The 27996-nt window shown below is 38.2% G+C and overlaps 1 protein-coding gene across 6 annotated transcripts; it reads right to left on the bottom strand.

Moving 5' to 3' along the window:
* Positions 1–198: 198 nt before the first annotated feature.
* PYROXD1 (pyridine nucleotide-disulphide oxidoreductase domain 1) lies at positions 199–25860 on the bottom strand. 6 transcript variants are annotated; one of them, XM_070371166.1, is made up of 14 exons: positions 25694–25824; positions 24403–24643; positions 22780–22860; positions 20302–20408; positions 18110–18229; positions 15518–15646; positions 11782–11855; positions 8285–8445; positions 7474–7574; positions 6063–6198; positions 5076–5188; positions 4086–4208; positions 2031–2168; positions 199–494 (listed from the first exon to the last, which is right to left on the bottom strand). In XM_070371166.1, the coding sequence occupies exons 5-14, from the start codon at positions 18179–18181 to the stop codon at positions 246–248; spliced, it is 1296 nt and encodes a 431-aa protein (XP_070227267.1). In that variant the 5' UTR covers positions 18182–18229; positions 20302–20408; positions 22780–22860; positions 24403–24643; positions 25694–25824; the 3' UTR covers positions 199–245. The 6 variants fall into 6 exon arrangements, with proteins under 6 accessions (XP_070227267.1, XP_070227265.1, XP_070227268.1 ...); XM_070371164.1 differs by lacking the exon at positions 20302–20408; XM_070371167.1 differs by lacking the exon at positions 24403–24643 and having other exon boundaries at positions 25694–25749.
* Between the last annotated feature and the right edge of the window lie 2136 nt (positions 25861–27996).

Below are 27996 nucleotides of genomic sequence, written 5' to 3'. Positions count from 1 at the left end.
TGTCGGTTAAGTAGGTAACAAGCTAATTTGTTTCAAAGCTAAATCACAAATGAATGTCTCTGAGTTGAAAACACAGAAATGAATACTTCAGATTTATCTTTACATAATTAGTGGTCAATTTTGTGTTAGAAAAAAATCCCCTATAAATAAATTATTTTAACTTCAGCTGGTCATCATAAATCTGTGTAATCCTCTGACTTTTTAAATCTTATTTGGAACTTGATATAGCTCTTGAAATGCCCTTTTTAGTCAAAATAATCTTCTATATCAATATTTGGATCCAGCAGATCTTCTCCATATGCTGAAAGGTTCATCTGGTTTAAAATTAGATTTTCAAATGTTTCTTCTAAGTCAGTTTCACCAATTAAGACAGCGCCCATCATTCGCCCGTTCTGCAGGACGGCTTTGATGTACTCCTGCCCTTTGGTACACCTCAGCAGGAGTTCATGGTTTGAACCCAAGCCCTGTGCATTGTATTTCCCCAGTAATACAACCTATATAGAGAAATATAAAAATGTTATTTTAGTGAGTACTTAAGAAGAAACAAAATACACAGTTATTTTGTGTTTTCCTAGAATGGGAAATCTAATCACAGAATTTTACTGTTAAAAGTGCCATGAAACATAATATATGTTTCATAATATATATGAAACGAATTGCCAGTCCAAGTTCAATGCATGATACTGGTTGCTTGGGGCTGGTGCACTGGAATGACCCACAGTAATGGTACAGGGAGGGAGGAGGGAGAGGGGTTCAGGATGGGGAACATGTGTATACCTGTGGCGGATTCATGTTGATGTATGGCAAAAACCAATACAATATTGTAAAGTAATTAACCTCCAATTAAAATAAATAAATATTAAAAGTGCCATTTACAAGGAACCAAAGAAAATATTTGTACAGTATGCATTTACTCTACAGATGACACTACCATACAATGTGTGCTGCTGCTGCTGCTAAGTCGCTTCAGTCGTGTCCGACTCTGGGTGACCCCAGAGACGGCAGCCCACCAGGCTTCCCCGACCCTGGGATTCTCCAGGCAAGAACACTGGAGTGGGTTGCCATTGCCTTCTCCAGTGCATGAATGAAAGTAAAAAGTGAAAGTGAAGTCGCTCAGTCGTGTCCAACTCTAGCGACCCCATGGACTGCAGCCTACCAAGCTTCTCTGCCCATGGGATTTTCCAGGCAAAAGTACTGGAGTGGGGTGCCACTGCCTTCTCCGACCATACAATGTATATGAACATTAAAAATACCTAGTGAATATACGAACATGTAGGACATGGACTACATCAGCCTGGAGTCATGATTTAAAGGGTGAATAAGAAACTGAGTTAGAGCTTTCATGGGCAAATTGTTGAATCTCTCTGAAATTTATGTATATATTTGTATGTGTATGTTTCTCCTTGTCAGTAAATGAGGAGGAAAAAACCTGCCCCAGAGTGATGTAAAGAGGGTTAAATAGTATGTAGGGGGTAGTACCTGCTCATTCTTGAGTATGAATAGCTGTTAGTTCCCTTCACAAAGGAGGACTGAATTTCAAATAAAACTCAGAAATGTACCATCAGGGAACAAATCTGGAAGAGATTTTTTTCCCCCCTGAACTACACGAGTTCAGTGAGAAGGTAGGTCTGACTATCAGATGACCAGAGACCATGGTTAGGTGCTTCAGTCGTGTCCGACTCTTTGCAACCCCAAGGACTGTAGCCCACCAGGCTCCTGTCTCCCTGGGTTCTCCAGGCAAGAATACTGGAGTGGGTTGCCATTCCCTTCTCCAGGGGATCTTCCCAACCCAGGGATCGAACACAGGTCTCCTGCACTGTAGGCAGATTCTTTACCTTCTGAGCCACCGGGGAAGCCTCCAGCAATAATACCAGTTATGGGTTTGTAAGAAATGAGGAAATCTGTCATTTTTTGTCCAGTGATTAAAACCAGATTAAGCTCTTATTCACATGAGAAAATTAGATGACTGTAATTAGTTATAAGACTAACAAGCAGGAAAGGTACTGTTAATATTTGTCTATCTATCTTACCTTATAGTTAAAAAATTTTGTTACATGAGCGAAAAGTTCAAAGCTGAAATCCATGTCAATGGACTCTCCTACACTAGCTGCGGCCATGCACTTTGCTGCATACCATCCCATCTGTCTAGCCTGGGTCCACAGCCTCATCTGAAATAAAGAAGGTCATGCAATTTAATTTTTCATTATCATTATTTGAAAAGTGTTACCACCTTAACCTAGTACAATTCCTTACAGTGCATGACAGTCCCCGAGAACAGTTACACCTAGCTTGTTAGGTTAACTGCCTGGATCACTGTCACACTAACTAACTGCTTCTGGTATTTGATAATTCTTACCCCTCATGTGTGGCAACTAATGTCTTTTTTGTGTGCAAAAAATAATAACCGTAAGCATGGATATGAGCTTTAAGAATTTCTGAAAGAAGTGATAGTTTTTTTTTTTTTAAATTCAGTCTCCTCTCTAAACAAGGTTAGGTCTGGTGAAGTAAGAAAGCAGCTTACAGAGCACAGTAACAACTAGAGAATGGCCAACAGAAGTGGCCTGTGACACTATACTGCTGCACTGTTACTAATGCATTTTAGCCTCCAAGTTCCTTCAGTTTGTGTCTTGGACTATGTGAAACAATTACTGCTTATGCAAATTAAGAGATGAGTTTATTAGAGTCACTCAAAGTAAGAAACACCAGTTTATTTTAGGACATTTCTTTCCTATACTAGAGTATGAGGCACATGAAGGATGTAATTTACATATTCCCTGACTTCAACCCTTTTGCTGTGCTGTGCTTTGTCACTTAGTCATGTCCGACTCTTTTTGATGCCATGGACTGCAGCCCGCCAGGCTCTTCTGTCCATGGGGATTCTCCAGGCAAGAATACTGGAGTGGGTAGCCTATCCCTTCTCCAGGGTATCTTCCAGACCCAGGAATTGAACTGGGGTCTCCTGCATGGCAGGCAGATTCCTGACCAGCTGAGCTACCAGGGAAGCCCAGCTTTAACCCTTAGTGGGCTGAAATGTTAACAACAAAAATAGCAACTCCAATTCGTAATTGAGTTTGCGACAGATATGCCATAAAAACGACATAGGATGTCATTGTAGAGAAAACTGAAAGCAAGCTAGTTTGAAGCATTTTAGAAATATGGCTGACATCATCCTCTTGCTGATGCTATCTCTGATATATATAAAAATAATAAAGCTGATTCTTAAAATACATCTAGTTCTTCTATTACTTCACACCCCAGTTAATCTAAATGAATAATAGCCCAACCAGTGGAACTGGTCTTTCACCAAGGTAAGTGGTTTTTGTTTTTTATTGGAGTATTACCAAGGTAAGTGTGTTGACTGGTTCTTTTATCTGTAACATCTACCTTTGACGCTCCTCCTCCTAAAACACCAGCTCTGGCCACTGTCTAGAGTATCTTCCTCTAGGATTTCTGCCCCACCATCATGAGGCAGGCAACACTGTGACAGCAGGGAGAAATCTAGATCCAGGTGGAAGGGGTTGTTAGGCTAAGGAAGGCTGTTCACCATGGGAACATCCTTTGAGTAATTCCCACAGGGAACAGATCAGCAGAAACAATGTATGGTTTATAATCTTAGTGTGCTATTTTTTTAATCTAAAGCTGTGCTGTCCTAAATCATAGCCACTAGTTACATAACTATTTAATTACAAGTAAAATTAGAATTCACTTCCTCAGTCACAGCCACAATTCAAGTACTTAGTAGACAGGTGGCTAGTGACTACCTGACTGGACACTGCAAAAGTACAGAATGTATCTGTCATCACAGAAAGTTCTACTGGACACTGCTGGTAAACATCTGAGCATGAAAAAGTAACAGTCATAATTTTTAAAATTAAGACATCCCAGTCTATTCCATCACCATGTAATACCTTACCAAAAGGGAAAAATTCTAGAGTTTTGTTGTTTTTGTGACCAAAAAACCTCTGATAGCTTCCCACTTGAAGTAGAAAAGCTGGAAAACCAGAAAGCTGCATTTACTCGTGACAGCTCCTTTATTTTCAGATGGACTTTCTGATAAACACCTGTGATCAGGTATGCCGGCTTACCTGCTGCCAGACAGGGCTGGGATGCCAGGCGGCCGTGCAAATATCACCTGCAGCGTAGATGTCAGGGAGGGACGTGTGCATGTGGTCATCCACCTTCAGGCCACCGTCTTCTCCTACATCAAACTAAACAATGTTCCTCATAAGCACGTGGGGTAAGGAAGAGGAAACATGACTTTTTCGTTCTGAAGTAAAAGAACAAGTCAAATTTCTACATGTTGATATGCTGACTTTTAGTGAGAAAAGTGAAACAGCTGCCAAGTTTAGACAACTAATCTGAATTTCCAGTCAGTCAAATTCCTACTAAAGATGAACCCATAGCATTCTTGGAACTTCAAATTCTTAGAACATCAAAAATTGCCAATCAACATATGACCACCCCACTCAGAGTTACAAAAATATTCCTCAGTTACTACAAGCTTCAAATGCTAAAAAGCAAAAAATACATGCTGGTTTCTCTAAAAGAATCACTTTTTAAGAATCCATAGGAAGTATCAGTCTCTGAGGCCCACTTCCAAGGGGGTGCTAATGGCAAAGAACCCGCCTGCCAATGCAGGAGATGTAGGAGAAGTGGGTTCGATCCTGGATCGGGAAGATCCCCTGGAGGAGGGCATGGCAACCCACTCCAGTAATCTTGCCCGGAGAATCGCAGGGACAGAGAAGCCTGGCAGCCTACAGTCCATGTGGTCGCAAAGAGCTGGACAGGACTAAAGTGACTTAGCATACACTTCAGTCTCTTACCAACATTTAGATAAATAAAGCGTGCATTATGTCACCTTAAATAATGCTGGGATGTTAACTGCTTAAGGATTTGACAGTAAAAAAATACTGAACATGAAGACATGAATATAAATTAAATTGTTTTCAGCCATCTTAAATTACAGTTCTGTGTCACGCTTCAAATGAACAATGTTCATGCTTGAGAATTAGAGATCTTCACAAATAATTAATACTTTAGCAATGTTCACAGTGAGACAAAAATTTTCACCTTACATTGTTGCCACAGAGAAAAGGTTCTGTATTTGGTGTAACTCCTGTAGCACTGACAATGAAATCGCAGCCATATATCTTTTCATTGGTCAATTCCACATACACAGGCCATATTTCTTAAAAAAAAAAAAAAAAAAATTGTTCTCAAGTGTAATCACCACCAACAGCCTGTAACATTATGTGAATATGACGAGTAAAACAAAGAAAAATTAAATGAGGCAAGAAGTGACTTTAAAACAGTAACTCAAGAATATTTACAAGGTACATTTGCTAAAACAATTTTAATATGACCAATTCCATCTTCTTATTTTGGGTATAATCACGAAACCATGGCAGGCATTCTAAACATTTTTTCATTCAAATTTAGACACAAATTCTAACAAAGTAAATTGATAATCACTTTATAAATTATTTCTTTAAAAATCTTTATTAATAAACTATACTCCATCAGGAGTTTAGTCCAAGTAGGTTACTCATTTTTCAAAGTCTTCCCTTATTATTGACATTCAGACAATCCCTTTTCCTATGAAAAAATTCAAAGAATTCAGAGCAATGGGGTATCTCATATAGGAGGTTTAGTTGAATATATTTCATAGAGTAGTTCTCATGGGAATGTAGAATAGGAATTTCAGGAGATCTGTACCTTAGTTTCAACTTATAGATTTCAATCTGTCTGATTTTGAGGATGTCACTTCAACTCTTAAGAGCATCAGCTTTTTAGTTTTTATTTTTTGTCTTGATCTACAATATACTCTAATTCACTCATAGGGGTATGATGGTCAATGAGCCCTGCATAAAATGTTAAGCTCTATAAAATTTATTAGAAATTGCAAAGAGTTAAGTACTGAAAATGAAATGATTTACATTATTATGGCTTTATCTTTTCACATTTAAATTTTTTATGGAAGTATGGAGTTTTTAAATATAACAATAAAGCAAAATTGTCTTCTTTTTAAAAAAGTGATTATTTTTTCTTATTTCATCACTTACCTTTATCAGTAGTAACTGACTGATCATGATGGTCTCTTGGAAAAGTCAAGGACTTTTTCTCAGAAATTCTAAATTCTTCCTGAAGGTAAATTTTCTTTACTTCACACATGGTTTCAATGTGAATTTTATGAGAAAACTAAAATAAAGAAGTACTGGTCACCATAATATTTCCAGAAAGAAGGATGGGTTACTGATGATGAAGAAAAAATTTATAATACCCTTACAGAAACTTAAAAAAATTCTTATAGTAGAAGTGAAAACACATTTAATGCTCCCAAATATGCCTCTTAATTTTGTGTATGGAAAGAGTGAGCAGAAACTCATTTAGTATTTAGAGATCAAGAGTTGAATTGGCAAGTGGCACAAAGGGCATACTTTCTAACAGAAGCCTCATCAATAACTACATGTATATATATTTTTATTTATTTTCGGCTGTGCTGGGTCTTCGTCGCTGCACAGGCTTTTCTCTAGTTGCAGTGAGAGGGGGCTGCTCTAGTTTCAGGGCACAGGCTTCTCATTACAGAGGCTTCTTGTGCTGTGGAGCACGGGCTGAAGGGCACGTGGGCTTGGTAGTTGAGGCTCCTGGGCTTTAGAGCACAGGCTTAGTGGCTTCACGGCATGTGGGATCTTTCTGGATAAGGGATCAAACCAGTGTCTCCTGCACTGGCAGGCAGATTCTTTACTGCTGAGCCACAGGGAAGCCCTGTATATATTTTAAAATTATAACTGTTACGGACTAAAAAGTAAGTTGACATATCCCGATTGTTATATTCCAGAACCTTAGTAAAGTGTCCCTTAGGTAGGAGATACTCAACAAATGTTCACTGAACTAAAACTGAAGCTGCAAGTTAAAAATACCACTAATTGTAGGACCTGAAGGTGCAGGAATAAATGATATTGTGTGATTTCCATCACAAAATTTAATATACTGTGAAGCCAGGCCCACTCCAACCTAATGAAGGCTGAAAAGAAATCATACACAGTAATAAAGACTGTATATGTATTTCTTACAATATTTAAATATCATACATAGCCTTTTAACCACAAATAACTAAAACATCTAGTAAATGAGTAAGAGCAACTCATCTGCTTACGCCATTAGGATATTAAATGTGTAATTTATTTAGAATCTATCTAATAATCTTTAGAATAGACTGCACCCAAAGAGACCTTTGAGCAAAGATTAATTTAAAATAGGATGGCTGTGTTTACTAAAGCCTGTGTGTATGGAGGTCTATCTCTAAAGTTCAAATGTGCCAACTGGCCCCGGAGTCCATTCCTAACACCATGGATTTGAAGGAAAATGACTTGGCCAATTCTTTGACTACAGGCTTAATAACCAGTCTTTAACAAACAGTTCAAGAATTTAAAATTGAATTTAGGTATGTTTAAACAGTACCTGAAAACATACCTCTTTTGTTCCTTTAAGATCCAGCCCTTCGTGCCAGTCAGGCCCCAGGGCACTGCCTACGTTACCAGCATTAGCTCTGGCTTGTGCTTCCTTTTTCCGTCCTGAAGAGACAAACTCAGTTCAATATCCAAAGGATACAACAACTGTCAGGCAGAGAATTATGTTTGCGTTCAGAAGTTTTTAGGTAATGTAATAATTCTCATATACACATTCATACAGCAGGACTAAACTTATCTATATTATTTTATTCATTAATTTTTTGTGATATACAGCTACAAAATGGATAATCTTTCAATTGAGTGTTGTGTATAAACACATATAGAGTGCTTCATGGATGTTATAATCACTGGTTAATATAAAGAGTAAGAAAATCCGACATTAAATTTTGAAAAATTTGTCAATTTTTAGTGTGACCCAAACTTACAAAATTCTTGTTCAATTTTATAAGCCAAACATTTAAGAAAAAAAAAAGCTCTTTTAAACTAAAAAACTGTATTTGTTTTTAAACTCACTGCATTTTATAAACTTAGGTGTTGTTGAACTGTAGCATCTGCCTGCACAGATGTAGATGGGCTGGTTTATTTAATTCACTTTAAGTTTGCAGTTTTAGTTATACATATTTTTCATAAAAAATATATCCTACATACATATACGTGTGTGTCTATAATCTTAAAAGTTACATAAAGAAATAGAAATAAGTATTATCTATAGTCCTATCAAAATATTTTGCTAAATTTTCTTATAGCCTTTTTCTATATGGTTAGAAAGTAAAGTCTCATTTGTGAATGAATGAGCTACATACCATACTTACCTTCAGTTGTATATCTGGTTCTTTTTTGTGCAATTTTAGCCTCTGGTTTTTCATCAATGAGCTTTGAAGTCAAGAATTCAGCTGCTCCTGCGTCGAAGAAAGTATTCCCAATTGCTTTATCTTTAATGACCCAAATTACTTCACAGCCTTCAATTTCATACCTAAAAGGAATATGAAAGTTACTTAGAGCAATTTCAAAGTGTAAGAAGAAATCTTTGTATGATAAACAACAATTACCTCTTAGGGCAAGAGTAAAGAAAATATTTTAAGGCAAACTGAGAATGACTATTAAGCAGAATATAACACCGTTTCAGGGTAATAAGAGTTAAAGTAGAATAATAAAGGAAATTTAAAGTTTATTTAGAGAACATATACATGACAAATATATACACTGAATCCCTGGAGGCTGCTGCTGCTGCTGCTGCTAAGTTGCTTCAGTCGTGTCCGACTCTGTGCGACCCCACAGACGGCAGCCCACCAGGCTCCCCCGCCCCTGGGATTCTCCAGGCAAGAACACTGGAGTGGGTTGCCATTTCCTTCTGAATCCCTGGAGGAGAAAATGGCAATTCAGTATTCTTGCCTAGATATTCCCATAGACAGAGGAGCCTGGCGGGCTATAATCCATGCGGTCACAAAGAGTTGGATACAACTTAGCGACAAAGCATGCACACATATGCACTGAACAGCATATACAATTTTTAATGAATATCACCTGCTGCTGCTGCTGCTGCTGCGTCGCTTCAGTCGTGTCCGACTCTGTGCGACCCCGTAGATGGCAGCCCACCAGGCTCCCCTGTCCCTGGGATTTTCCAGGCAAGAGTACTGGAGTGGGGTGCCATTGCCTTCTCCGTGTTCAATTTCTAAACACAGTTATATGAATGTCCCCCAGGGTTCCCAGGAGTGAGCAATGCCTGGTTTATCTAGTTACAGTGTAATCAGTAATGGAAGGATGGATGACAAATAGTTACAATATTCAGACAGTTATTCTTTGCAAACAAATATTTTATTAATATGTACTCAAAGCACATTATGAAGGACAGAGAAAAAAGAAAGAGAGTTACAATGAAAATCTTAACTTTGTTGTACAGGAAATGATTACCCTGCAATGAATTCCTTTCATCTAAGAAATTTCCAAGACATTTAGCCAAAGAAAGACCCAGGTCACAGAAAAATGAAGGATCTTAGAGGAAAAAAGGAATGCCCAGGGTATATAGAAAACACCTTCCATTAATGTTCATGAGGTAGCAAGAGCTTCTGGGCTTCAGCAGTTTTCTATCTAGGTTTGGACACTGCGAATGTGGTTTTCTTAATAGTCTCTCCACAAAGTCCCTGGAGTTCACTATAATTTATCTGCTCTTAATACGTGTTTTGGTACAAATGAATGGGGACAATCCTGAACAAACAGGATATATGGTCATCCTAACTATACTAGGATTTTATTTGAAACTGCAATGGTAATCAGTGTGTTAATTTCACTGGTTTTTAACATCCATTTATGGTAAAAAGTGTTACCACTTTTATTTCTCAGAGTGACATAATATAGTTAGGTTATATGATTTTTCAAGGCTAACAAACATGTAAGCTGATGATAGAAGAATGTTTAGTACATCTGATCCAGGTGTATCTGATGTTCATGCTTTTTGTTGTATGGTAAAGGAGCCCTTTGCCTTCTCCAGTGGGCCTTTATTTCTCCTCCTCTCTTATGCCAGCAGAGTACTTAATAGTTACTAAATTTCAGATTATCTGGAGACCATTCTATATCTCATACTGCTCAGATCATATAATATTGCTGGTAAACAGAAAGCAGAATACACATAACTTTTATATTCCAATTTTATACACAATTTTTTTTTTTTTTGTATTTTAAAGTAATGTAGCAACATAACACATAGCAGTATAGCTTAAAATAAAATACTGATGCTTGACCAGTGGGCCACAAGTAACCACCAGAAATAACTCCTGGATGTGCTGTACCTCACAGGATGCCCTCTAATCCTCTTATCCTATGAACTATGTCCTCAGAAAGATGCATAAGCAAGAAGGTATCATCACACTTTGGGGAAATTCTGCTTTCATTTTTAAAACCACTTAAAAAAAAAAAACAAACCAGAGAACAATAAAGTATTACATTTTGTGAAATTATGAAAAACTATGTCTGCTTGAAAAAGAAAGGAATAACCTACATTTGGAAACAGAGATAATAGCTGAAATGAAGGCATACTGAAGAAATCAGTATTAGCATCAGAGTCTGGACATGTCATTTTTCAATAAGACAAAAAAGCCTAATCATTCAGTTAATCTAAACCGAGAGAATAGCACTACATGGGCACTTTCTTAAACAATCAGAGTTTACTGAATATAAAATTATGAATTTTATCCAAGTATATGGTCTTCAAACTCCAACCTAAATAAAGAATAGGATTAAATATTGTGAGACTTGGAAACTTTTTGAATGTGAGCAAACTTTTCAATGTTTATAATAGTATTAAGTTCCACTTTTGGTGATAACTGATAGAGAAAAATCTGTCATGTGTATGTAAGGATTTGAAGCCCCTCTTACAATAAATCTATGCCTTCTTCTGCCAGCCCATTTGGTCTTGACTCTAGTTTTTTCTTTGCCTTTTTCCTTACAATGCCACAAACTTCATAATTACATTAATGACTGCCAATGCTCATACTCAGGCAATCCAAGAACTCTTACAGGCTTCCACTGAGATTCACCATCCTCTAAAAAGAGGCAAAAACCTAGTCTCAGGGCTGGAACAAATGAAAGAGAGCAAAGACAGGGTTTTGGCAGATTCCTTATTTGGATATAAATTTGTCCTCTTTGTAGCCAGACCCAACTTTCTGGCCTGAAAAATATTTAGACTAGTCCATGTCTGCCATCTGTGGAAAGATAAAATCACAAGGAAAGTGCATCAGTGCTCTGGAGACTACAGCAGGATACTGCTTAATGGTTTGCAAACTGTAAACACCATATTAAGATGACAGTTTTTCATATTAAGGTGTTCACATTCCCCAAATTTCCAGAAACCAAGAGTTACTCCCGTTACGTGGGAGTACCACGTATCTTGAAACAGAAACTCACAAACTTTGGGTTTCACGGCCAGACGGGTAATGTAAATGAGAGAAGCAGGATGGGGTATAAGCAGTAAATAGCTATGGGGACCATGGGCAGGACTCTCTAAAGGTGTACGTATTTAAACTGTTTTTCAATATAGTACATGCTTACAAGAACACATGCATGAGTCAAATCTAACCAGTCGCCAGTAAGACCAAAAGCTTTCCTGAAACTCTTTATGTTTCATAAATTAACCTTCTCAACTATGAATTATTTCATAAAAGCTAAAAAAAAAAAAAAGTGGATTTTCTCCTTGAAAATGCATGAAAAACAAGTATCCTTACCTTTGATTTTTTCAGGACAAGATATTTTCTCGTCTACCAATAACACGAATCACAGAGCAATCCTTACATGATATTAAAAAACATGTACTTACACTAATTCGAGTGCGATACCACCATTCCCTATGATCATTATTCTCTTAGCTTTAGTAAGCTGTTTCTGAAATTCCTGTATCAAAAAGAAAACGACAAGTGTTTTGTAGCATGGGCAATGCCTGAAGCAAGAGGCTTTACTGATAATCTCTTTCCCTCTCTGCCAGGATGTACCCTCCTGATTAATATAATAAATGTTGTCTCCGTGTTTCACCCCAGATTGCCTTTATAGCAACGCTTCTTCTAGCTTTCTTTGCCTTGTATGTCATTACACTCAAATGCAGCTCGAGGCTCTGCCTTTAGCTTACTACATTCCCAACTACTGGACCAAGTCAATTTACCAACATGACACTGAGCTACATCCTGGATACAGGATTCTTCCTGTCCTTCTAGTCCCTCAGTCGACACTTTCCCTGCAGTCACTCAGAACTTACAGAAATGAGGAGCACAGTGGCACAGTGGTTCAGAGCACAGACTGTAGAGTCCCTGTCTCCAGCAGTTACTAACTGGGTGGCCTTGGGCAAGCTGCTTAACCTCTCTGCACTTCAGGTCCTCCCAACTATAAATGAAAGTAAGAAGTGACTATATCTCAAAGTTTTTTAAGCATTAAGTAAGATGATGGAGGGTAGAAGGCAATGGCACCCCACTCCAGTATTCTTGCCTGGAAAATCCCATGGACGGAGCCTGGTAGGCTGCAGTCCATGGGGTTGCGAAGAGTCGGACACGGCTGAGCGACTTCACTTTCACTTTTCACTTTCATGCATTGGAGAAGGAAATGGCAACCCACTCCAGTGTTCTTGCCTGGAGAATCCCAGGGGCAGCAGAGCCTGGTGGGCTGCCGTCTATGGGGTCATACAGAGTCGGACACGACTGAAGCGACTTAGCAGCAGTAGCAGCAGCAAGATGATGGAGATAAAGTTGTTAGGAGTAGCAGGCACATAATAATATCTAGTATTTGTTTTTGAAATGTTATCACCACTGTAAAACAGCTAATTGATGCCTCCACTTCCCATTTCCCACCAAAAACGATCACAATGAGCTTGGAGAAAAAGTGCCCAGAAATCATTCTTATGGTACTTTCCGAAGTAGAGAAAAGTCCCATTGCTTCAGGATGACAGCTGAACAGCTGAAGCAGTTAGCTTAGTCCCCCCATCTCAGTTTCCTCTCTGTAGAGTGGGAGTAATGACTGCCACAGGATTTTCATGAGGACTGATGAGTTCATGTACACAAAGGACTGCCATAACATAGTTATGAACTCAGTCCTTCATAATATGAACCTCAAATGTTCACAAGAACAAAATCAAGTTCTTCTAGTATTCTCTAAAATTCCTATTTAAGAATAAGATTAAAAAAATTGCTATCAATTTTACAGACGATGAAATCTTATTCAGTTCAGTCACTCATTCGTGTCTGACTCTGTGACCCCATGGACTGAAGCATGTCAGGCCTCCCTGTCCATCACCAATTCCCGGAGTTTACCCAAACTCATGTCCATAGAGTTGGTGATGCCATCCAACCATCTCATCCTCTGTCGTCCCCTTCTCCTCCTGCTTTCAATCTTTCCCAGCATCAGGGTCTTTTCCAATGAGCGGGTTCTTTACATCAGGTGGCCAAAGTATTGGAGGTTCAGCTTCAGCATCAGTCCTTCCAATGAGTATTCAGGACTGATTTCCTTTAAGGTTGACTGGCTGGATCTCCTTGCAATGCAAGGGACTCTCAAGAGTCTTCCCCAACACCATAGTTCAAAAGCATCAATTCTTTGGCACTCAGCTTTCTTTATAGTCCAACTCTCACATCCATACATGACTACTGGAAAAACCATAGCTTTGACTAGATGGGCCTTTGCTGGTAAAGTAATGTCTCTGCTTTTTAATATGCTGTGAAATCTTATTATGTAAATATAAAATTACTACCTCATAGGACAGAACACCACTGAGCTTGAGGTAAGACAGGAGTATTGTGACTGGAATCAAGATGTTCTTGGCAATAAGGATCAATGAATTCTGAAATAAATTACCAAAAGAAGTTGCAAAAGGTTCTGAAGATAGAATTTCACCTTTTTGGGATAGTTTATCATTGTTCCTGAGCAGAACAAACCATGCATCTTTTTCAGTTCTAGGATTCTGTATCACAAAGATCTTCTGAATATTAATTTATTTGCTAAGAAGTAAGTTTTTGACATGGTTTGCCTTTTGAGAAAAAGATCATTACATCATTTAGGATACAAATCACATATTCCCAATCAGAGTAGAATAATGTGTGGTTTGTCTCCTGAGAAATCCGTATGCAGGTTAAGCAGCAACAGTTAGAACTGTACATGGAACAACAGACCAGTTCCAAATTGGGAAAGGAATATGTCAAGGCCGTATATTGTCACCGTGCTTATTTACCTTATATGCAGAGTACACCATGCAAAATGCCAGGCTGGATGAAGCACAAGCTGGAATCAAGACTGCTGGGAGAAATATCAATAACCTCAGATATGCAGATGACACCAGAGAGCGTGTCATCTTATGGCAGAAAACAAAGAAGAACTAAAGAGCTTCTTGATGAAAGTGAAAGAGGAGAGTGAAAAAGTTGGCTGAAAGCTCAACATTCAGAAAACTAAGATCAGGGCATCTGGTCCCATCACTTCATGGCAAATAGATGGGGAAACAATGGACACAGTGAGAGACTATTTTTTGGGCTCCAAAATCAATGCAGATGGTGATTACAGCCATGAAATTAAAAGATGCTTGCTCCTTGAAAGAAAAGCTATGACCAACTTAGACAGCATATTAAAAAGCAGAGACATTACTTTGCCAATAAAGGTCCGTCTAGTCAAAGCTATGGTTTTTCTAGTAGTCATGTATGGATGTGAGAGTTGGACTATAAAGAAACCTGAGTGCCAAAGAATTGATGCTTTTTAACTGTGGTGTTGGAGAAGACTCTTGAAGAGTCTTTTGGACTGCAAAGAGATCCAACCAGTCAATCCTAAAGGAAATCAATCCTGAATAGTCACTGGAAGAACTGATGCTGAAACTCCAATACTTTGGCCACCTGATGCGAAGAACTGACAACATGGAAAAGACCCTGATGCTGGGAAAGATTGAAGGCAAGAGGAGAAGGGGGCGACAGAGGATGAGATAGTTGGATGGCATCACTGACTCAATGGACATGAGTTTGAGTAAGCTCTGGGAGTTGGTGATGGACAGGGAAGCCTGGCATGCTGCAATCCATGCGGTCGCAAAGAGTCAGATATGACTGAGGACTGCACTGAACTGAATATAAGTTGTAACCTTCAGCACAGACATTATACCTGATATAACACATAAAGAACATGAACAAAAACAAGATAAATTATTAACTGTTAGTTGCTCAGTGTCTGACTCTCTGCAATCCCATGGATTGTAGTCTGCCAGGCTCCTCTATCCATGGAATTCTCCAGGCAAGGATACTGGAGTGGGTAACCATTCTCTTCTCCAGGAGATCTTCCTGACCCAGGGATTGATCTCAGGTCCCAAGTATTGAAGGTGGGTTCTTTACCATCTGAGCCACAGAGAAGCCCTAAATTATCAACTAAAACTAAACTCAAACTGGCAGTACTAGAACATTATACTACTTTTTGGTTTATGAGTCATGAAGAGTTTCTTCTGCTGCTACAGTTTAGAAATTAACATCGTAAGTATAGCACTTTGATTCAAATGCAGAAAACGTCTAAGAAGTCTTCATGTTTCTTTCGCGTGACCCAAATGTTACCTGCGCACTGTCTGTATCACGGATTCCTAACACATAAGGATTTCCTTCACATATCAATTTTGGCTTTGCTCCAGCACACAGACAGAGCTTCTTATAAATATGCTGATGGCCATCTTCAGTTAAAACGCACTGTAAAACCGTATAGGAATGAAGAGAGGAGAAACATTTATACACGAGTACAGTTATGAAACATTCAATACGGCAAAAGCAAAAAATATATTAAGGTTTCCTCTTGGAAGCACTCAATACTTTGCTACAGCAATGACAAAGCTAACCAAGTACAAGAATGTGTTCTATAACTCAGAGATTCCTAATCCCTTCGGAACCATGAACCATCTAAGAAATCTGATGAAAACTAGTCCTTTTCTCATGGGGGGGAAAAGGTACATTACCAAAATTTTGGATAAAACTTTGAGAATCTCATGTCTGGAAAGGTATGTTGGCCTTAAAGACTAAACATTTAGAAATTTTTAAATTGAGCATTCTGATGAACATTTCCTTGATAAACACTCTAATCTCAAAGGGAATCATTATAAGTAGACTCATGGTTATAATCATATCAGACCTTAATATCTGTTATGGGTGCAGAGGAATAGTTAATGGTAGAAGAGGTAACAATAGCTTCTGAATCTAAAAATTCAGAAGTGCTGAAAAAGTGTTTATGCTCTTAAGTACAAATTATAATCGCATTACCAGCAAACATCATGCTATTTGGAGATTACATTTTTCTGTAAGTGAAAAGCATGTTAACCTTAAATCCTAGCATGTACTGGCTTTAACTATATTAATTTTTAATTAGTGAATTTAGATGAGTCTAAAAATACATATCAGAGATCCATGGTTTTTGTTTCTTAATACTGAATGGGTATCCATGTAAAAGTAGCATTTAGAAAGCAGATAGACACAAGCATGTGCTACTATGAGAGATGTCAGACTTTGCTGGAATGGTTTTAGGAGTTAATCTTTGTACCTTGTGTTTGATTTATAAAATTTAGCAAATAGCAAAGCACATACCCACTGAAATATGTTACATATTTTAACTCTTCAGCTATATAACAAATACAACATAAAACCAATAAACCAACAGAGAATAATCATACAGAAATGTTATACAAGTCTTCCTTTAGATAATCTGGTTACGATTTTAATGGAAGTTATAGGCACTTACCAAATTTAAAAAATTATCTGCACCTAGGTACTATAAAAACAAACACGAAACCTCTTTATCGACTACTGTTAAATTTTTGGAGACAAAAAGGTAAACACATCATTTCTAACTCACTAAAGAATATGAAGGATGGATCACAGAAGGCAGACATGTATATTATACAGGACACATTTGGCACTCTGACTCATTTAAGTGCCCTAATACGTCAGTTCCCTCACAATTTATTTGTATACTTCTGAGCCTACCTCAGTGTGCAGATTCACTGACATGGGTGTTCTATGGAACAAGTGTTACCATTACAAATATTATGAAATTGCTGTGGTGTTTGGATTCAGATTTGTAAAATTTTTCTCATAAAACTCAGTACTTTTTCTTACTTTTATTTTTTCCTGTCAAGTTATTTGTTTCAAACATGACACATAACACCTTCTCCCTAAGGGAGAACTCAAACCTGAGCTGCTTCAGAGAAACCACCACAAACCCTGCTTCCCATCTTACTGCCTGAAGTTCATGTGAAGATACTCTGTATCGTATGACACTGAGACTCTCTGACATCTGAGACTGAGAAGGTGCTTTCTTGAGACTGCCTTAGCTTGGGCCTTATATCATTTTGGACTGTTATAACCACCTTCTAATTTGGTTACTGGCTACTAGCTACTTGTTCTACCCTGGTTGTCTTTGACACTGCTGTCAGATCTTCCTAGAAGAATATTTTATCAACACTTCTTCCACTTAGAATCTCTTTACTATTTATCCATTGATGATAAAATGAACTCAGTTTATTAGCATGACATAAAAAGTTCTTCACAATCCTATTTACTCACTTCTCTGGCCTAGTTGGCCAATATTCTTTCCTTATCCATACCCCAACTGCTTTGACAGCCTCTCTCTCTCCACATGCCCCTTCTTCTCTCTTTGGGTCTCTCAACACGCAGTCTCCACTTCCAGGAATGTCCTTTCCCACGTGGAGAACTGTTACTTCGCCTACCTTTTTAAAACATAGCTCAGTATTTACTCACTCTGTGAGGTCTTTCTAAACACTTTATACCAGAGCTTTGATAATATTTCAACATTAAACACATGCATGTCTGTACTCCCTATTACATTGAGAGTTGCTGGGAGCAGGTTTCTGCTATTACTGCTCCTGTACCCCACACTTAATGCAGTGCCCAGAATACAGTGAACACTATACAAATGTTAATGCTCGTTTAAAATGTAAAATCTAAAAGGCTAACCTAATGATATATCCCTAAGAAACTCACAAAAAGGGTACATTTTCCTAATAGTAACAGGAATCAATGTCACTAAAATTTACATGCCAGGGACTTGGGTGGTGGTGCAACAGGTGGGGTCAAAGGAAGGCAGGCGAGCCCTCTCGCCAAGATTCAACAACAGCAAATGTCATTAAGAAAAAGTCCTCGTACATGCTCTTTGCTCTTTAGTTGCTTTACTCCAGATTCCATAACCTTAATGTTGGGAAAGCGATTTTCTAACATGGTACTTGGTTGTTCTTCAACATCAAATTCTTCCAATACTTCAGAAACCTATATGAGACAAAAGAGATAAAAATGCATACTTAAATTTTTTAAGAATTTTAAATAAAAAATACTTTCATTTCTTTTTTAGACACTATTTATTTCCCATTCATAAAACAGGAAAGTCTGCCAGCTGCAATATACACAGTAGAAAGAAGGCTAGACTCCATATCTTTAGACCTAAATGCAAATACTAGTCCTGCTACTCATGGGCAAGTCAGGAAGTCACTGAGCCTTAGTCTCCTGGCCTGTAAAACGAAGGCTAACACTACTTACTTCTGTACAGTTTAATCAAACAGCTTCTCTATTTCTTTATCCTTGCAGCTTTCTCTTTCTATTTACTAGCTAACGTTACTGTGAGCTAATCTTTGGACTCTTCTTTCCTGTTCTTCAAAATTGTCAGCCTCCTCCTGGACTCACCTTCTGTCCTATCCCACTAGCACTCCACTATGGATCATTTCATCTTTTTTCCAAATCCTTTACTTTCTTGCTCTCTTATCCTTAACCATTAATTACCCTGAAAACTTCTAACCACAGACCAAATTACATCCATTCTCTAGTTGTAAACCCAGTCTGCTACAGAAGACCCACACATGTTATAGACTAGTATTTGCCCTCAAATGCTGCCTGGAAATCCTGCTGCTTGGCTATAACAGTTCTCAAACATTTTAGTCTCAAGACCTCTTTATAGGCTTACCAAGTGAGGACCCCAATGAGCTTTGGTGTTTTTGAGTTAGACCTAGCAATATCTGTTGCATTAGAAATTGCAACGGAGAAAAATTTTAAATATTTCTTAATTAAAAGTAACAATAACAGATCCAATACATGTTAAAAATGATACACTTCTAATGAAAAATAACTATTTTTTTAAAAAAACAAAACAAACTGAGAAAGCAGCCCAGTTTTACATTTTTGCAAATCTCTTTCATGTCTGGTTTAGTAGAATTTAGCTGGGTATCTGCTTCTGCATTCAAACCACTTCTACATTTAAACCATTGCACCATTGTTTTGGTTGAAGTACATGAAGAGAGTTAGCCTCACACAGATACGTAGCCCTTTCAGATAACTGTACATTCTTCTTGATGTTACACTAAAACTCAACAAGTGATGGTTTCTTAAAGATGAGATGCAAAGTACAATTTGAAACTATGTCAAGAACTTTTCATATTGGGACTGTGAAATCCATTAGTCTGTCTTGCACTTTGATAGTTACAAGTCTATCTTGTAATTTCACACATCAGATAATACTGGTTCTCAAAATTACAGAGATCTTCCAAATATTGACACATTTCATATCAATAAATATTTTTTAAAAATCACATTATTATTATCACCAATCTCATGAGAAAAGGCTAAGTACTATAAGGCTCACAGTGAAGAATGAATTTTCCAAAAAATCTAATTTTTGCTTGAAAGCTCTAATTTTGTCATATTGGCAACAAATACCATTGGTTGGTTTCTTGAAGTGACAGGCTCACTTCATTCATTTTCCAAACATGAATGGCCACAGTGGTGTCAGTTTTCTTTCAGGTAAAAGCGATGTTCCATGAACATAGTAGCTAGTTCATCTTGCAACTCAGCAAGTATACAACTGCTTTTCCTTGAGACAATGTTGTACTCTTCATACGCAGAAATGCTTTATGCATACATGTTATGTCATAGAATATTAAAAATATGCACAGTCAAGAGTCAAGATTTAATCACAGTAATATTTTTTAAAAAATGGCTTTTATTTTTCCCACTAACTGTGTGGCAGTCAAGAATACAATGGCTACCAGGGTTAAGTAGCTACCCCTACTTTTATACCATCAGTGCAAATATAGTGAAAAGCGCAATAACATCTTAGTAACATACTTCAGTCCCTCAGTGACTTTTTCAAACTCTCATCATTCTAATGTTCCCTGAACTTATTCTATCCTCTTAATTCTCAGCAAATCACCTTACACACAGAGACCACAAAGAACTCTGACTACTTTCCCACTATCTAGATGTTTCTTTGCTCATGTCCACTTTCCTTGACCCACTCCCACTATTTCAAAGTCAATCCACTGCTCTGTGCTCCAGATCCCATCACCTCTCACCTCCTCAGGGCTCCTTCCTTGTTATATATTCTTTGCTTTCCTTCATCTTCAGGCTTCCCCACTGGTTTTTTAATCTCAACAGGTGAACATGCTCAAGCAGTTCCCACCTTAAAAGAATAAAATTCAACTTAATGCTAGACCTCATGTCCTCTTGTTGTGCCATTCTAAATCTTTTCTACCTTCATAGCCAACTTTTTCAGTAGAGAAAAGTTCATGCTGTCATTTTAGAATTACCTCCCATTAATTTCTCAAAATTGCATAAATTCTTTGAAAGTCACCAATGATCTATACTAGAAATAACCACTTTCCAACCACCATTCCATAGGATCTGACACAACTGACTACTCCTCTTAATTGAAACTCCACTTGATCTCTTGCAAACACAGTAAAACCTTCTTATTCTTTAAATCTCATTTCAATGCAATTTCCTATGTAAAGCCTTCTTTAACTCCCAAAGGTAGGCTTTGGCGCTCTTTCACAAAGTTCAGTATGTATAGATATAAATATATTGGTAAATGACCTCATTTTTTTGCCTCTATCAGGATAATGATCAAATTGTATGATAACTATTTCTTGCATATTTGTTGCCCCAGTAGAGAATAATCATTCTGAGAAACTGACCATGTGGGCTCTACAGTCAAAGTGTCTGGATTCAAACCCGACAATATACTTGGAAACCGACCAAACCCCACTGTGACACATTTATCTCATCTGTAATGCAGGGATAACAACCTACTTCACAGGGTTAAGAATTAAATACATTACTACACTTAAACATTTAGAAGTACAGCATAATAAGTACTCCATAAATGTGAATTACTATTAATTCCTCTTCTCCTTTAAAAATTACACAAGTCATGAATATGTGTTCTCTTAACACTAAACAAATAAACAATACATAATACAGAATAACTATCCAAGTCCCTCTTTACCACTCTTTCTTCTAACCACAATGATAACCATTAGAGACTTTTTGATTCATGTATGGTCTATACTTTTAACTTCCATATCCTGGATGCCTAGCACAATGATAAATAATCTAAGTATTCAATAAGTGATAAAAGGAATGCAATTTCTGACTTCTATACACTTTAAAAAAAAAGGACATTTGCTATTTCAATGCACTTTCACATATATTAGTACATCTTAAGCTCACAACCCTGTTGAGTAAGCAAGGAAGATATTATCCTAATGATGCAACTCAGGTACAGAGATTTGTCAAGGCCACACAGCCAGTAAATAATCGCTAGGCCTAGAACCCAAGTTTTCTCTTTCTACTGTACAACACTTGTACTTGGAAGACTCAGCTATACATCTCTAAGAATGTACTTGTAGCCTATAACTGAATTTATGCTTTTTTCTTTTAGAAATTAAAAGCCTGTTTAATCTGTTCTCTGGTCCTCCCAATCCCATACATAGTTCTTTTGGCTACACCTAAGTACTAAGATATCTTACCTATCTGTAGGGAGGTTATAAAGTGCAACATATGGTCTTAAATTACCCTTGGTCTTAGGAGATTATGTAAATCTTAGGGATTTATGTATGAAAATGGGGTAGGTTAACTGTATACTGATCTCTTCCCTTCCCTGAGAGACAATATTATTAAGAACTTTTAGAAAACACACTTCAAGATTGGAAAAGTGTGTTTGTGGGAGATGGGTAGATTGTTTTTTCTCCCTAAGATCAAATATTTAACTTTTATTTCAAGATTAAATCTATACAAAATGCCAAAAGGAAAAAAAAATACATATTCCATCATCAGAGTGTTATAAGGGAAAACTTGTACTGAATCAAAGACTATGTGAGTAGTCTTCATTGTAGTATGGGAAGAAAAGATTTATGTTTTTCATCTTTTATTCATTTTTTTTTGCATAGGCCCTATAATATACAGAACTATAGCATTACATGTATGTAGTTTATAATATTAAGATATGAGTGCAAAAGTTTTTAACAGATGAGGTACAAGATCAAAAATGTTTGGCGTCTCCTTTTCCATGATACTATGACCCAAATGCTCTTTAGACTGCTATTATAATGTTATGTGTAAAATAAATTCATGGAACTACAAAGTGTTCTGAGATGCTTACTACACATCAGAAGCATTACTTATCTGCAAGTGTAAACCTGGCTCAGAGGTAGTGTTCTTCTGACCTGTATATACACACACACTTATAATAAAGATATACATGTATATTTGCATTTATATGTAGATGCGCATAACATCCTTCCTCAAAAGAGAAACTTTCTGAAACATACTTCTGAGCAGGGAGGAAAAGACGAGAGACAACCAGAAATTTAATGCATTCCAGGTGCTTTTGGTATTTCATGTGAACAACTCTAAACTTTGAGCTATGATTTGAAAATGAGTACCAAAACTGCATTTGTTAAACAATTAAAATACTACAATACACTAATTGCTGTGTGAGTTATTGCAGTTTTTGAAAATTAACACTAAGAAAGTTATATGATGGTTCTTACCTGCTTGAAATTTGTAACTGCTTTAATAACAGGAGAAGCTGTTATCAGGAGAATATCTTCTGATGGAAAATTAATTGCCAACTTATTAAAAAAAAGAAAGGAAAATTATGATAAATAAGTATTAGTACATAGAGGGGTGAGACAGACAATGCAATTTAAACTTAGGAAACTAAAAACTGACTGTTCTCCCTTTAAAGGTCTCCATTATCCTGGGTCTTGGCTATATTTATGGGGTAATGGTGAGAAGCGTTCAACTCTGATATTGATTAAAATGAAACATACATTTACACTACACTCAACAATTACCATGAAAAGGATGAGAAGGAACCACCTTCCTAATTAACAGTTAAACCAACTTCTCTTCATTGCAAAATAACTTCATTTGTCTTAAGCTGAATGAAATCACAGCAAACTTCCAATAAAACACTTAAAACTTAAGCAACTTTCCCAAGTGCTTTGGCATGCCTACTCTTCCAAATGCCCAACCAGTATAGACTCTGAGAGTCTTTTCAAATCCAGAGGTTTAATCTGCCAATGTTTCATCATCTTCCTTAGCTACAACCTCTTTCTTGCTCACTTTAAATTTCCTGAAAAGATTTTCTTAACCCCTGCAGCTTTGTAACTCCATCTATTTTGATCTGTCTCTGCTTGTAATTAGGAAAGACTTTGTTTTTTGCTTGTGCTTTTGGTTTCCTGTTATGCACGTTAACTTTTAAGAAATAAATGTTATTGTAAAAACCTTAAAAAAAAAAACCACCCTACTGAGCATGTTCAATTCACCTACACATCCATCATTCTTTTTTGTACAACCTTAAATTTTTTTATATCTGACATTATCAATCTCTCCTTTCCTATGTATATTCTGTAATTTATTTCCTCACTTTCTGCTTCCATTATCATACTACTACTATCACCTCTGAGTTGGCCTTCCAGTCTCATATTGACCAGATTCCTCTGCTCCAAACACACTATAATTAATAATCTTTCAAAATTTTTCATTTGATCATATTACTCCATTGGTCACAATCATTTGACTACTTGTAAGTTTTTGTTAAATTCTTAGCATGACTTAAAAGATCCTTTATGATCAGGTCCCTGCCAATATTCCTGGCTTCATCTCTGGTTACCTTCCCCAAGCACCATATACTTTAAGTTTTGCTGCTTCCAGATGGTTCTATGCTTTTTCACTTGAGATTTACACTGCTACCTCCCTCTGAAATATCTGTATTTTCTTGTCTACCTGGTAAACTCTTACTCATTCCTCTATACAGGCATAACAGATACTGCGGGCTCGGTTCCTGACCACTGCAATGAAGTGAAGACTGCAGTAAAGCGAATCACATGAGAATTTTGGTTTCTTAGTGCATATAAAAGTTATGCTTATACTACACATTGTTGTCAATACTAAGTGTGCATAAAAATATGTTCTGAAAGTGTTGTAAAAAATGTACATACCTTAATTAAAAAATACTTTACTGATAAAAATGCTATCAGCTGAGCCTTCAGTGAATGTTAATCTTTTTGCAATCTTTTTTTGCAACAGTAACATCAAAAATCACTGATCAAAGATCACCATAAAAAATAGAGTAATAATTTAGAAGTTTGAAATATTGTGGTAGTTACCAAAATAGGACAGAGAGACACGAATGAGCAAATGCTGCTGGAAAAAGGGTGCCAATAAGGCTTGCTCCACAGGCCTGCTGCTGCTGCTGCTGCTGCTGCTGCTGCTAAGTCCCTTCAGTCGTGTCCGACTCTGTGCGACCCCACAGACGGCAGCCTACCAGGCTCCCCCGTCCCTGGGATTCTCCAGACAAGAACACTGGAGTGGGTTGCCATTTCCTTCTCCAACAGGCCTGCTGAAGATCTTCAATTTGTAAACAAGTTATTTATATGAAGTACAATAAATCAAAGGGCAATAAAATGAGATATGACTGTACTAAGACAAAGGGACATCTGTGAGAAAGGACACTTCTTCCCTAATTCGCTCCTCACCAACTCCACAGGCACCCCTAAGGTAGTGAACACACTGATGAAATGATTTACTTATTTATTTACATTACTCACTAGGCTTTGAGTCTCCAAAAAGGAGGCACCATGCTCTGTTAGTACCAGTCTAATCAGTCCTTAGTACAGTATCTGGATAATAGGTGTTTACTTGATGAATAAATGAAATCTACACACATCCAAAGGCTAAAAGTTAAGGGAAAAAACGTCCTAATTTCTAATGACTTCAACGATTGCTTATATTTACTTTTTACCAATACAATAATCTAGACCCTTCTGGAATACATGTATTCATGTAAAATACATTTACATGTATATATTCCACAGGCATATATGTTGTCCGATTGTGTACTATAAATCAAAAAAGCATCACCTCGCTTCACTTAAGCCCCTGTCGGCTGTTTTACAAGATATTACTGGAGATGACATCTCTTCTATCTTGGGAGTCCAAAGTATACAAAACTTAACGTAAGGACTTCTTTATAATCTAGTTACGATGCACTGAGGACGTGGGCCAATATGAGGAAGCTGGATTCAATCAGGTCATTAAGAAGGAAGGGGGAATTTTCTGGCCAAGTACTTCCTAGTCATAACCCATCCCTCTTCTCCTCGCATCTGCTCTAGCATCACCAGGACCACAGCCAGGTTCAGTTGGCTTTGGGTTTCCCCTAACGACTGCTCGCCATTCCTCGTCCCTGCTCCGGAGGCGAAGCCTGCGAGGTACTAAGGACATCCTCTGAGAGCTAAGACAGAGCCTCTAATACCTAGGAGACGAAAGGGGTGGGTAGGGACAAGGGAAATTGTGAAAGCAACCTGGAAGAAACACTAGGGAAAGGGGGCGGGAGGGAGCCTCGAACGCCAGCGCCTCCAGGGTCTCGGAGAGACGAAATCGCTTGCGCTCCCGCCTTACCTGCTCCGCACAGGTGACACCCGCGATGCCACCGCCGACCACCACGAACTTCCCCGCCGTCGGGGACGAGCACGGAGCCTCCATGCTCTTAGTGGTTTGAGGACTACAGTGGGAAGCCGGAAATGTTTGCACTCCGGGAGAGGGAGCGGCTCAGGACGCCCACTTCCGGCGCATGCTCCTGAGAATCCGCGCTACGGGTGCCTGGGAACTCACACTTAGTCCCTCCGCGCTCTTAAGAAGCCGAGCTACGGATTCCTCGGACTTTTTGAAAAGTTGAGCTACGGGTGCCCGGGGAGCTCATATTTAGTCTCTTCGCGTATCGGCTGTGGTTTCTTGCCCAAGCCAAGAGGCAGCTCATCGATTCCAGGGCTTTGCCTTCCTGTCACCACAGCTGAATGTAGCATTTATGTGTAGATTTTATAAAGATAAAACAAAAGCCAAAGTAAAGTAGATGGGTTGCCAAGAGAACCCGTGTTCTCGAGGGTCAGAGCGTTCTTCGAATAAATGAACTGCTCTGAAGTTCTCACTGTTCCTTCTTGCCAGAAGTTAAGTATACCCTCAGTTTTTAAGTGGGCTTCCCTGGTGGCTCAGAGGTTAAAGCGTCTGCCTGCAATGTGGGAGACCTGGGTTTGATCCCCGGGTCGGGAAGATCCCCTGGAGAAAGAAATGGCAACCCACTCCAGTGTTCTTGCCTGGAGAATCCCAGGGACGGGGGACCCTGGTAGGCTGCCGTCTATGGGGTCTCACAGAGTCGGACACGACTGAAGCGACTTAGCAGCAGCACTTTCACTTTTCAGTTTTTAAACTCTTCCTGGTAAAAGGAATATAGTGCTTCCCTATAGTGCTTTCCTTTCCCTAGCAAGCTAAGATTGTGTACTTTGGAATCACATTCTTCGTACACACGTTGATCAAGACAAAAACAACACTACTGAATTGTTCTTTAAGAAGTTGTCATTTCCATTTACAATTTTGACCTCAGAAAAGATTTCCCCTAGTATAGAAGGCAAAGGCACCCCACTCCAGTACTCTTGCCTGGAAAATCCCATGGACGGAGGAGCCTGGAAGGCTGCAGTCCATGGGGTCGCTGAGGGTCGGACACGACTGAACAACTTTGACTTTTCACGTTCATGCATTGGAGAAGGAAATGGCAGCCCACTCCAGTGTTCTTGCCTGGAGAATCCCAGGGACGGGGGAACCTGGTGGGCTGCCGTCTATGGGGTCACACAGAGTCGGACACGACTGAAGCGACTTAGCAGCAGCAGCAGCAGAAAGTTGCTCTGGGCTTCCCAGGTGGCGCTAGTGTTAGAGAATCCACCTGCCAATGCAGGGACAGAAGAGACTGCGAAGATCCCCTGGAGGAGGACAGAGCAACCCACTCCACTATTCTTGCCTGGAGAATCCCATGGAGAGAAGACTGGCGGGCTACAGTCCACTGGGTGGCAGACTGAAGCGACTTAGCACGCTTGCTCATAGAGTTGGTCATCATGTTGGCAAAATAACATTCTTCCCAAGTTTTCAGTAAATAGCAAGTGTAAAGGCTGAATTAAATATTCACAATGTAATTTTTTAAAACTACTTTTACTATATTCACATTATTATAGTATTCACTGTTTACATTGTTATACTATTTACTGTTACCTTTGCTGTCTCATATAATACTTCCCCTGGGGGTTGAATTAAATTATAATATTAAGAAGGAACTATTTCTCTAAACAGCTAACTCCCAAACTGGCAATTATCAATCCTCCTTTAATTCATTAAACTCTGGAAATAAACAACGTATATAAAGAGGAAAACCTAATGTGTGTGGTTACAGATATTTACTGGTATCTCTTCTAATTATTGTGCTTTGATTTAATCAAATTGTAGGCAGTTCAGTGATTCTAAGTCCTATTACTAGCTTAGACAACCAAATAAAGCATTTCAAGAAGGAGGAAATTGTACTTTAAACCCTTATAGATCTAATCTAGCTATAGATATAGTCTCTAGTCATTGTTGATTGATGTAGGCAAAAATGCTCTCTGTGTGTGGAATAGGTTAAATTAAGATATAGATAACTTTGGAACATGGATTCCTCAGAGAAAGCAGGAATATGTAGAGGTTGGGGAAGAGGTAACTGCTGAGAAAACTGGTTTAGAAATCAGGGAAGCTTAATGCCAAGGGGTAGGAGAGGAGCGGAGAAGACAGTCAGCTCCTTTTTAACTCTCTTTGGGAAGCTTAGGAGTAAATGGCACACCAATTTGGTGGCTGTTTGGAGGAGAGAAAGAAATACCAGTTTGTTGCTAAATAATACGTGTGCTTAA

This window comes from Bos mutus, chromosome 5, assembly GCF_027580195.1.
Source record: "Bos mutus isolate GX-2022 chromosome 5, NWIPB_WYAK_1.1, whole genome shotgun sequence".
Lineage (NCBI taxonomy): Eukaryota > Metazoa > Chordata > Mammalia > Artiodactyla > Bovidae > Bos > Bos mutus.
The sequence above is the reverse complement of the archived record's forward strand: the minus strand, read 5'-3'. Positions and strand labels throughout refer to the sequence as shown.